General features: G+C 42.4%; 2 protein-coding genes across 2 annotated transcripts; one reads left to right on the plus strand and one right to left on the minus strand.

Annotated features, from left to right (window-relative positions):
- Nucleotides 1-3,534: 3,534 nt before the first annotated feature.
- On the plus strand, nucleotides 3,535-4,055 carry BJ212DRAFT_1478099 (uncharacterized protein; the record flags this gene model as incomplete). Its single annotated transcript, XM_041339659.1, has 4 exons — nucleotides 3,535-3,623; nucleotides 3,677-3,820; nucleotides 3,873-3,981; nucleotides 4,029-4,055. The coding sequence occupies 4 exons, from the start codon at nucleotides 3,535-3,537 to the stop codon at nucleotides 4,053-4,055; spliced, it is 369 nt and encodes a 122-aa protein (XP_041196063.1).
- Nucleotides 4,056-8,411: 4,356 nt separating this feature from the next.
- BJ212DRAFT_1478100 (uncharacterized protein) lies at nucleotides 8,412-9,347 on the minus strand (the record flags this gene model as incomplete). Its single annotated transcript, XM_041339660.1, has 6 exons — nucleotides 8,412-8,689; nucleotides 8,781-8,799; nucleotides 8,853-8,888; nucleotides 8,955-9,020; nucleotides 9,091-9,228; nucleotides 9,288-9,347. The coding sequence occupies 6 exons, from the start codon at nucleotides 9,345-9,347 to the stop codon at nucleotides 8,412-8,414; spliced, it is 597 nt and encodes a 198-aa protein (XP_041196064.1).
- Between the last annotated feature and the right edge of the window lie 3,545 nt (nucleotides 9,348-12,892).

Genomic DNA, 12,892 nt, shown 5'->3' on the forward strand with positions numbered 1-12,892 from the left:
TCATCATAGTTTTCACCACCTACCAGCACCAGTCTGAGACTGAGAGTTATTAGCATGATTTCCTACTCTCTCTGAGCACTGAGTCTAGTCCAGAAACCCTTTAGGGTTGAATAGCAGCTAGGCATAGCACATTTAGCCCAACATTAGAAGTCTACTTTCCAGTTCTCTTCCTGTTGTGTTTCCCACAATGAGGTACCTTGTGGTATTTGAGCAAGGCCGGTGAAGGTTCAACAACTCTGCTAGGCTTGCAGAGCAAAAGAAAGAAAGAGAACCTCTACCTCTGGGGTGAGAGGAAGGCTACTGACTCTCTAAGCGTTGGTTGAAATGCGCCAAGCAATATGTTTGACCATTAAGGGAAGCAAGGAAAGTAAGGATCCACAAAGTGACACCAGGTCAACTCTGGTAAAGTGCACTGAAAGTGCGCATGCGGGAATGTTGAGTGCATAGGAGCATGAAGCGTGGGAATAGAGCACAAGCTGGTGTGCGGATGTGTAAAGACTGAAGGATGGCATGAAGGCGTGAACTGAGACTGCTGATTGGAGACTGATGATAGTAGACTGTTGCTGAAGACTAGGGCGATGACTAATGCATGCTAACTGAAGATGATGATTCTCACTATGAGATACTAAGTGACATGATGGTGGTTTGTGTATTCTGTGGTGGTTCATTGTATTTGTCTGTGGTGGTTGTATGAAAACTTCCTAGGCCACAAGTAAGCTGTGCCTAGGCATGCTCCCAGGGCTCAGAAGTGAATAGGGAGCACTCTAAGTATGTAAAATGATGTAACTAAGGGTCCATGACAAAATAAGATATCATATAATGCTAAATATGGTCTGATAATGAGAATAAACAGGGAAGGACTCACTAGGGAACTGGTTGGACAATGGATGGGTGCTCTGGGATGCTGCGCAACAAAGTGCGACCAAGCGTGGGAAGAGAAAGCATCGCGCCTCTGGCGCGTTTCATGGGAAAGTCATAGAGGGTAAGTTGTGCACTGTACCAATCATCATGAGTTGTCATATGGGCAATATATGCCTGGAGGAATCTCATTCCCTATACCAGGTACATGGACACCACTGGGCATATGATGCTCGAGGTTGTTGGCACAGTAGTACTCCTCCAACCATCTGTACCTGTACATTATCGCCCTATCCCCAAGATACTTGATTCTCTCTTCCACTTCTTTTAGCTGGTTCTTTGTTCGATGCAGCTCGGATACTTCTTGGTGTGTACAATGTTCACTGGTGCCTAGATGGTTTTTTTTGTTAGATCAATGCACACATCTGGATTTCAAATTCTCACTCATAGTCTGTGTTGCTCTGAATGATTCATTATTTTGATATCCCCTGTATGGTAAGTCTTGTTCTGAGTTTTTATGTAATTGTATCACTTACTTGCAATCAGTGCCAACATCAGAGCAACTATGCATATGCACCGAGGAAATTGGGAAGCTGTAAGTGAATCTTGTATGAGTTTTGTACTATGTGCAATACTGATGGACTTGCCTGAGGGTAACAGTACTTCCAATGAGAATACATTGTCCCAAATGCTGCTGAGAGAGTGAGCCTGGTGTCTGAGGTTCTACCTGTGCGCTGCTTTGCATGATATGGGAATTGTTGCTGATTGTAGCTGCAACAGTGCCGGTTCCCATACCCTATACAGTGGCTCAAAAAACTGTCCACATGTTTTGACATTTTTCACTATCTATGATATTGTGTGAGAAGGAACAAATGCCTCAAGGACATGCTTATAGCACATTGTAGTATGGCTTCAGGGCTTTCATTTGAGCCCTACACCGTGGGAATCGGTGGAGATATGGTGGAGATACAAGGCTCACAAAATGGTGACTCATGTGGACAGTTTTTTGACTCAAGTATTTTACAATAATAACCAGGTATTCTAGTATTTTGTATGACCTCCCTTGGCTTTAATTACTGCCTCTATCCTTCTAGGCATACTCTCAATTAATTTCTGGCAATCCTCAGCTGTAATCTTCCCCCATTCCACTGCTACTCTCTCCCAAAGCTCCCATACTCCTTTAGGGGGGTTTTCATAGGCTTGAAGCTTTTTCTTGAGTGTTCCCCAGAGATGTTCAATGACATTGACATCAGGAGACTGTGCTGGCCAGTCAAGAACATTGATATTATGTTCTTCAAACCATTCCTTAGCTCTTCTGGATGTGTGCTTGGGATAATTATCCTGTTGGAAAATGATATCTTCTTCATCAATCCCTGATTCTGCCAAGCTAGGCAGCAAGTGGTCATTTAAAATGTCCACATACTGCTCAGCATTCATCTTCCCCTCAACCTCAGCAAGCATTCCCACACCATTCCATCCCATACAGCCCCATACCATTAAAAAACCTCCTCCAAACTTGACAGTCCCATTAACCTCTCTGTCTGTTAGGCCATCTCCCTTCTTTTTCCATACATATACCTTCCCATCTGACCCAATCCTATTGATTTTGGTCTCATCTGACCATATAGCATGCTTCCAGTCCTCTACAGTCCAGTGTTGGTGAGCTAAGGCAAAGGCTAGTCTTCTCTGCCTATGTTTGATGGAGAGAAGAGGCTTTTTCTTCTTTGTTACTGCCTTGAGATGAGCTGCCTTGAGAACATTCCTCACAGTTTGTGAAGAGACAGGGGTAGTGATGGTGGAATTGATATAATGGGTGGCTTGGACAGCATTATCAGCCTTTCCTGTAGTGATATGTTGGATAATAGCCCTTTTGTCAGTAGAGGTAAGCTTGGATGGACGTCCTCCACAAGAGTTTTCCTTGTCTGGGTGGCTTTCTTTGATAAACTTAGCCACAGTGGACTTGCATATTCCAGTTCTAGAGGAAATTTGGTGAGCAGAGAGGCCAGCATAAGACAGAGAGGATATTATCTCTTTGAGCAGAGGAGATGGCTTTCATGGTGATTATGACTATGATACATGAGATATTCTGGTTTATATAGTTAGATATAGTCATAAAATAACATAATGACACCACTTCATAATTTATATAATAGTGGCATGATTTTTGTGGTGTCATAAATAATGATTTATATAGTTTTAATATACACTCAAAAAACTGTCCACATGAGTCATCATTTTACAAGCCTTATGTCTCCACCATATCCCCACAGATTCCCACGGTGTAGGGCTCAAATGAAAGCCCTGAAGCCATACTACAATGTGCTATAAGCATGTCCTTGAGGCATTTGTTCCTTCTCACACAATATCATAGATAGTGAAAAATGTCAAAACATGTGGACAGTTTTTTGAGCCACTGTATATACATATAATTTGCAGGCCAGTTTCATGACACTGGGAGGTGTCGTAATGTGCCATCCAAACCATTTATAGCGCCAGGACAACAGGGTTTGGTCTCAGTTGGATCCTGATGGCGTCTAGGACATCACTCCACTTGTGTCCTGATTCTGATAGCACAGGGTTGCAAAGCTCCCTCCTGTTTTGATCTTGATGGCATGCTCAAACATATAAATTCTCATTTGTTGCTCATATCAGATTTGAATTTGTCCCCAACCCAGTATGAGTGGTGATGAGAATGATCCTTCTCCTGGCAGTTCTTCGCCCAAATGTGCTGGTTCAGCACTTTGCATGGGCCCATGCAAAAAGGTGTAAGTGGTGTTTCATGTGCTGACATGCACCCTTCCTAACTTGTCCTGATCAGTAACTCATCAAATCCCCTTGTGCTTCATGGTTGGCATTTTGGGTGGACTGTATCTGCGCTGTGCAATTATCCTTCTCTCCTGACTGGAGGCATACTCCAGCTAGAAGAATTACAAGACTCTCCCATAGATGATTACCCAGTGGAGTCAGTGGAACTGTCATGGTTGAATATCAGGTGTCTTACAGTTTGATGTTAGCATTCGGTGGGAACACAGGGTATTCTTGGAACTTATAGACTCCTACCCTGGTCTTTTAGAGTGTCTGACTGCTGGTGAGGAGGAGGATATCATTCACATCGGAGAATTGGTAAGTCATTCATGTTCAAAGGTGTATCAGTAATCACATTCTTCTAGATGGGCAAAGGAGCGTCTGGTGCATAGGGCGACAACACCAAGACCCTCAAGTCTGCCATACTCAAATGGCTTGTGCCAAGAGGACAGCCCCTCATACTGCCCCTCTCTTGAAACATCAAGTCCGACCATGGGTTCAACCATGAAGTGACCAGTGCCTTACTCTGCCCTGCAGGACTTGATTGGTCAAATCCAGAGTAAGTCTTTGTGCTATCTAATAAAATTGCTGTCATAACAGTCCCCAGAACCAAACAGAGTCTTAAAAGTGGCGAAACAGCAGTCCATGGTGACCAGTGGCCTATGTTTTTATATTTTGGGTATATTTACAATCCCAAAGCTCCATGGCAGGGTTTACTGAGGAGCAAGATGCTTGTTTGCATAAGTTCACTATTAGCGGTCAAGTTCTTGCTTAATTCTATTTCCCTTCCAGGGTTTCAAACATGTTTTTACATCTCCAAGCTCCATGGAGAAGGAGCCAAAAGCCACACGCTGAAGGTTCAACTACTCTGCTAGGCTGCAGAGCAAAAGAAAGAAAGAGGGCTCTACCTCTGGGGTGAGAGGAAGGCCTACTGACTCTCCAGATGTTGGTCAAAGTGTGCCGAGCGATATGTTTGACCCTTAAGGGAAGCAAGGAAAGCAAATCCATGAAGTGACACCAGGTCAACTCTGGTGAAGTGTGCTGAAAGTGTGTGCATGGGAATGTCAAGCACATAGGTGCGCAAAGTGTGGGAATAGGGCGCATGCAGTGCGCAAACATGTAAAAGATGATGATTGGCTGCTGCTGAAGACTAGGGTGATGACTATGATAGATGCTGGCTCATGACGGATTCTAACTGCTAGATGCTAACTAGATACTAAGTGACATGATGGTGGTTCTGTGTATATTCTGTGGTGGTGGTTGGTGTATATTCTGTGGTAGTGGTTGGTTGCTCGGTGTCCTGAAAACTTCCTAGGCAACAGGTAAGCTGTGCCTAGGTGCGCTCCCAGGGCTCAGAAGCGAACAGGGAGTGCTCTAAGTATGTAAATGATGTAAATAAAGGGTCCATGATGAAATATAGTGTCATATAATGCTAAATATGGTCTGATATGAGAATAAGCAGGAAAGGACTCACTAGGGAACTGGTTGGATGATGGATGGATGCTCCAGGATGCTGTGTGACAAAGGGCAACCAAGCGCGTGCGTGGGAATGCATCACATAGTGCGGGAAAGTGTTGCACCTCTGGCGCGTTTTGCGAGAAAGTCATAGATAGTGAGTTGCACACTATACCAATTGTTGTGAGTCATAATATGGGTGATATATGCCTAGAGGGATCTCATTCCCTACAGTGCTCTGGTAATGTGTACCTCCATGGCATGAAGTCTGTTACAAAAGGTTCCCTGGCCTACATTGTGACACAGGTGAGCTAAACCATTCATAATGGTGTGCTCCTACTGATTGTTCCTCCAGGTTTGGTTTGCGTTGAGCTCCTCATCTGTATTTTCACACACAGACACTGTGATGGACTCAGAAAATTTTTATCATAGTATTCTTGACCTCTTGGAGGACCCTGATGAAATTGAGGAAGTAACTGACCTGATGACATGGTAGACATGGTTTGTATCATAGTTCTTCATCTCCGAGCTCTACATTAACACCTTACAGTCGCATTTTTCCCAATTCCTCCTCTTCAGAGTGGAGTATCAGCAAAAATGGCACACTATTCAAAATTCAAGAAAAACGCGCTGCCCTTCATGCATGGGCTGATGCTAACACTGATTGATCTGTTGTCTCATAATGTGATGCTGTTCTATATGCCTTGTAGTCAATAGTTCATAATTCATTAATAAATAGTCTTTCCATAGAATCAAATACCACACATGAAATCTTTATTGGAATTTGTGCATATCAGTGACATGCTAATATGAGATAACTTGGTATCACACCCAGATAGGCTGTTATTGATGGCACCATCAAAAGCCATCCTTGCAATCATGTGCATTGCTGATAAGACATGAGCATCTTGCTACACTAAGATAACCAGGCATCTTCTTGATGTGATATCACCATCACAGGCTATCCTTGTAGAAATATGTATCTTTGACAAAATAGCAACTACTTCCTATAGCATGATAGCTCAGTGTCAAATGTCAGCACACTGCTGATGATGGCAGATACTGCCATTGTAAGCTGCCTATCTAAGGCTTGACATATTTTGCAGAATTCCACCAGGGTGCTACAATGTGATAGCTCTGTGTCAAACACCAGCACACTGTTGATGCATAGACATGCTTGATAGAACACTGCCATCATGATATGCTATCATGATTCAATATCATCCCCTAGCACATTGTTAGTGGTTATAGATTTGGTTGCTGGACCCTGCCTATCTAACACTAGACGTATAGGGTAGAATACCAACATCACAATAGACGGCGGTGAACCAATGTCGCACCAAAGCATGCTGTTAGCAATTGTAGCTTTGGCCACTGGAAGCTGCCTATCTAAAGCTAGATATTGATGGTAGAATATTAACATCACAATAGATGGTGGTGAACCAATGTTGTACCACAGCATGCTGTTAGCAATTGTAGCTTTGGCCACTGGAAGCTGCCTATCTAAAGCTAGATATTGACAGTAGAATATCAACATCATGATAGATGGTGGTAAACCAATGTCACAACAGGGCATGCTATTAGCAATTGTAGCTTTGGCCACTGGACCCTGCCTATCTAACACTAGATGTGTATGGTAGAATATTAACATTATGATAGATGGTGGTGAACCAATGTCGCACCAAAGCATACTGTCACATCTGATAACAACACACCAGCATGCCAGTAGATCACAACCTGATACCATAGACATGTCAATGTTACAGCTTTGGCAGATTTCACCTACATAACCTGCCTATCTATTCTTTTATCATGAGGTCTACAATTGTGATGCATATTATTAATATTATTTATTAAATAAAGCTAGCTAAATCATTATCAAATTCTGGTCAAATGCCTGATGTGTGACTTGTGCACAAGCATCATCTTTCAATTCAGTACAAAAAAGCAGCACTTGAGCATCAACCTACATACAATGTTATAGTAGCACCCCTTGAAAAGTTATGACTTACCAGAGTTGCAAGTGCAGATGCATACAAGTTGTTAGTCTGGAAATGATCATAGATGGGCATGACACTCCAGGTGCAAGCTGTCACAGTTATGCTCACCCCTATTCATTTTCCTCATATTACCTGTATTATGTCATGACTGTGCCATACCATGCCATCACTAGACTCATTCCCTTCTATAGTTGTATTACATTGCGATTGCCGCAGCCATCATTAGATGACTCATTCCATATTTCTGACTCATCTCTTATTGCTGACTCATCTCTTATTTCTGACTCATTGTTGACATATACATACCTGCCCTAAAGCAGTTACATCTTATATATACCTGGTCATGTACTTAGGAGATCTTTACTTTAATCTTACTAGGTTTTACCTGGAACATCTTTCGCTTAGGACCTCCAATCCTAAGTCGTCTGAACTGATATTCAAGTCAGAGACACTCTCTTTGTCTTGTCTTAATGACCCTTGTATTTACAAGGTCTTGATCATGACATCAGCTGTCACTCTTATCGAGCTGCTGTTGTTACAACTATCCTAGTTTGTAGCACAAGCTGCAGTTAAGAGCACATCTTGCATAAATTGGTTTTTCTCCATAATGTCTGGATAGCTATTGACAAAGGTCATATGAACCTTTGCTTCCAGTATTGCCCACTGGATGACACAATGGGTCTCACTATCTTGATCCATGAGCTTTAACTTTCCAGTGTTTGCACTCCATACAAGTCTGGGCTCCTGTTAAGGTTGTACTCAAGGCTAAATGGATCTGAAGGGCTTCAGCCTCAGCTTGTGCACTGTGCCCCTTACTTGAGTATTGCCCCTTATTTCAGGAAGACAAGACTAACATGTCTGGAGGGTCAGACAAGTAGCATAGCAGATCTGGATGACTTCCAGATGCAGATTAAGTATTGTAAGGCTAATCCAGATGAGTCCAGACTAGAAACTAATGGTAGTGGACTGTTGTAGACAGAGGTGGATATGGATAGACTATAGGAATCAATCCTAAGTCTCGGAGGGTGACAAGAGTAGAGGTACTCAGATCCAGAGGACAGAAATGAGCAGAACTAAGTTGATATTTGAACTCAGGTGTTACAGAGAGTTACAGGAGGTTATATACTATAGGTATCTAATGGAATGATCAATCAGCAGGGTCTGAGGCTATGTACGAAGCATATGGATAGTCTATTGGTAAGTAGAAATGGATCACAAATAATGAAATGGAAATGAAGCATAGGTAATGGATCAGTGAGCAGGACAGATATACAGATAACTGAAATACCGGAGTTAGGGGACTACTGAAAGGAGACAAGCGCTGATTGTGAATTCAGATGAATTGTGGACCAGACTGGATGAGTGGCAGATTGGATGATGAGATGTTAGAGGGAGATAAGATGTGGAAGGGATTGGAGATAAGATGTGGATTGGATCTGAGATCCAGATATGTGGATATGACAGCTCCTCAGAATGATAATGATAGTCATTGTTGTCATTGTTGTTTGGAGACTTGGGATCATTGTGGTCATCTGATGCAGCCTTGAGTTCCTCCACATCATTGGAATCATCTGCCCAAATAGGTGTCTGTAGTGCATGACATCAATAAAAACAGGAACCATCAGAGAAGTGAACTCACCTCATTTTCTCATTTATGATCACATGCAGACTGAGCCTTTGCCTGCTGAAGGCATCAGTCAATGATTATTATTTTCAGCATGGATGGCAACTTACAATGGTATGACCACCTGTCTTGAGCTGATTTTTTGTCTGTTGAGGGGCAGCAATCAAGTGTCAGTTATTTTCAGCACAGATGGAATTGAGGGGAAAACTTACCATGGAAGTCACAGGGGCCCTTGGTTGGGCCAATGAGAAGGGGAATGGTTCAGCTGTCTCCCTTAGCTATGAGGTGTGAGTTTTCTTTAGCATACTAGATGGCAGAGTCTACTTGCAGGATAAATAATCAACTGACCTTGGTACCCACAATTTGTTTGGACAGAGATGGTCCAGTTTTCTGCATCAGCTTTGATGCAGATATATGAGGCCAGGTTGGTTTGGTCAGTGGGAAGTCATACCTTTTGACCTCCAACATTGAGACAAATGTTGGTATCTGAGTGATATCAATTGAAGTTGTGGTTAGCACTCTATTAGGACAGTAGCAGTACTTACTTCAGCTGACAGAAACTGTATGACAGACTCAGGTTCCTGTAAGTCATCATCAGCATCCATGTCAGTATCTGCCTCTGAGTCACCACTGGGTGTATAATCAGAGATAGTACTATCATGCTTGTCTACTAAAAACACCTCATCGATCCCAGTCAGAACTGCACAGGCTGAGAATGGGTGATATAAGAGAATTTTATAATTGATAAGGTCATAGATGGTGTAGACTGTGAAATGGAAATTTGTGTGATATTCTGCGATTGTATGTTGTTCATGTGTGTGTTGTTTGCATGCATTTGTTTGCAAGTGATTACATTTCTGCATCTTTGTATACCAAACTCCCCATATCTCTGTCATAGCATCACTCATTTTTGCCTTCATTGCAAGAGATCATAAGTGCATTTACATTACATGGTATTCCTACCTGCTTACAGCTACAGTATCTACTAGTACTATGAATAAAAACCTAGCTCAGGCTGAGGCTGGGCCTTCTTCCTCTCTGCCTGTCAGTATACATCACAGACAAGCTCAGCAGGCTATTATGAGGTGAGCTGCTCAAGAAGTAAGAGAAGAAGCTTGTTGAACAAGAAAGGCTTGTCTCAATTGAGAACAGCTGGCAGATGATACAAGTGCCAAGGTGGTAAGTGCATGCTGTGTTATATTGATTCTACTTGCTACTGATAGTATCAAATCCATGCTTTCTTCCAGTCCAATTGTGACTTTCCACAAGCAGGTCCTTCCAAATGTCAGCATGACAACATCAATGATGATGGTCTGTCAAAATCTCCAGATTGGAGTCTTCCATGACACTCTCTCACTCCTCCACCTGATGAAGATTTTTTCCTGCAGCAGTTACCATCTCTGGATCCTCCTCTACCTGATGAGGACTTTTTCCTGCAGTGGTCACCATCTCCAGGTCCTCCTCCACCTGCCCAAGCTCTTCCAGAGCACCACCATGTTGCCATTGATGTTGACAAGCTTGCAACTCTTGCAATACTCCCCAAGATGAAGAATACAATTGAATTTATTCATGCTTTTCAAAATGCTTTGCACCATCTTCACAAACCTCACCAAGCATCCCTTGAGATTAATCAGCCAGCTATTCACTTTGCAATATCTGAATATTTTGCACTCAAGCATTTAGCTCAAGATGCATATGAATGCATCTGCAGATCTGCAGGACATTGTTTTGCTGGAGATGCAAATGATATACCCAGTTACTACCAGATAGAGCACCTCATTGCTGAATTTACTGGAGTCAAGTCAATTGAACATGACATGTGTCCAGAGTCTTGCATAGCTTTCACAGGGCCATTCTCTCATCTTGAACATTGCCCCATCTGTGGTCATGATTGTTATGATGTGATCAAACTGTGAACTAGTGGGGGTTGGACCAAAGTTGCATTGTGCAAATTTGTTACAATTCCACTGGATGCCCAGCTCCAAGCACTATGGTGTGATCCCAGTCATGCTGAAAAAATGTCTCATCTTCAGAATGAAATGGAACACATCTTTAATCTTCTACATGAACATGGAGGCTAGATTGATGTGTTCAATGATTTTGTCATGGGAAGTAGCCACATCCATGCTGTTGCTTGTGGTGATATCATGAAGGATGATATTGTCTTGATGATCTCAATGGACAGTGCTCAGTTGTATGAGAGTAAACAGTCCAACTGCTGGATATACATATGGATTGTGATGAACCATGCTCCTGGAGAATAATATCAGAAGAAATATGTCCTTCCTGGTGGCTTTATACCTGGTCTGAACAATCTGAAAAATGTTGATTCATTTCTCTTCCCTGGAATGCATTATCTTAGTGCATTACAGAAGGAAGGGTTGCGCATCTGGAATGCCTCCACAAGAACCATATTCATGTCCCATCCCCATCTCATTTTTACGACTGTGGATGGACCTGGTCTTGTTTATTTCAACAGCATGGTTGGGCACAGTGGTAAAAATGGGTGTCATGTGTATTGTGGAATCCAGGGACAATGCAAGGGTAAGCATCTATTCATTCTGATTAAATAAATTCTCATCATCCAAGTCACTATTTTGATAGGTACACACTATTATCCTGCACTGCTTATATTGAACAATTATCATTCCCCTGACAGTGATCACCCTGACATCAATATCAACACCATCCCCTCATCTGGATCCAGTCTTGAATATGCTGCAAATATGGAGAGGCTTGTGGCTGCACCTAATGATATGCAATACCATAAGCTTAAGAAGGAGATAGGTTTAATGAAGCCCAGCCTTTTGATTGGTCTTGATCTTAAGCACACACTTGGAGTCCTGCAGTGTCTCACACCCAACATTATGCATCTAGTTCAGCTGCTTGCTAATCTTTTCTTGTCATTGTGGAGGGGAAAGATTGATTACACTGCTCCCAATCATCTATCAACATGGCTGTGGGCTATCTTCCAAGATATTAATATGTGGCAGGTACATGGAGCTGCTGTAGCTGCTACTAGTCAGTACCTACCTGGCTCATTTCAAGATCCAGCCCAAAAAATCAATACTGGATACAAAACTTGGAGTTTCAGATATACATTTTCGGCTTAGGGCCAGCACTTCTCTTTAATGTTCTTTCCCAACCATACTGGTGCAACTACTGTTGAATCATGCATGCATTCTGTCTTATTAACTAGCACTCCATATCTGTTGCAGAATTACAAGCTGCTCATACTGCCTTCAATGAATGGGAGGTGGAGTTTGAGCTCTTATATTATGAGCAGTGTGCTAAACACCTTCATTTTATTCATCCTTGTGTACATCAAGTCAGTCATCTTGTTACACAGACTATTTAAAAGGGCTCACCTATTTGTTATTCACAGTAGACAATGGAGCACACAATTGGCAACCTTGGCCAGCAAATTCACCAGCCCTTAAATCCATATTCAAATATTTCATGAGAGGATGTTCACCATTGTCAAGTCAATGCACTAAAGGCCATAATCCCAGAACTTGATGTACCTCCAAGAGGTATTCCTAGTATTGCTATTGATCTTGGTAATGCTATTCATCCATCCCACGCTAAAACTATAGCCATTAAAGCCTACCTTGGTCTTGATGCACACAAGATTCACTGGTGGGCTCACTTATGACTACCTAATGGGCAAATTGTATGAACTGCATGGAGAAAGGCCTATATGTGTTTCATGCAATGTGAAGGTATATATGTATCTATTAGTTTGTCTCTTCACTCACTTGTATTTAGCTAGTTCTTGATGGTGATGTCCAACTTGCTGAAGTACAGTATTTCACCTGACTTGTAGCCAAGTCTGGCATTAGAGAAGATGGACCAATATGGGGCTGGAAGGATATTGCCATTGTTGTGATGTATTCTCAGCCTGATATGGACCTCCTTGACCTCTCCTTCCAAGCAGTGAGCTCATGTGCTCACCTCAAAGATGACATTCAAATTGTCAATGTCAAGTCTATCAAAGCTGTAGTTGGAATGGTACCCCACAAGCCCAGATTACCATCTAGAGTGGTAGAGAATAGGGCTTTTCTTGTTGAGAAACCAGGGCTTGACATCATGACCTTTGGTGTACCATATGAAGGACCTGGTGCTTAGGATGATGAAGATGATGATGATG

Source organism: Suillus subaureus (genome assembly GCF_016647635.1).
Source record: "Suillus subaureus strain MN1 chromosome Unknown BJ212scaffold_7, whole genome shotgun sequence".
NCBI classification, from domain to species: domain Eukaryota; kingdom Fungi; phylum Basidiomycota; class Agaricomycetes; order Boletales; family Suillaceae; genus Suillus; species Suillus subaureus.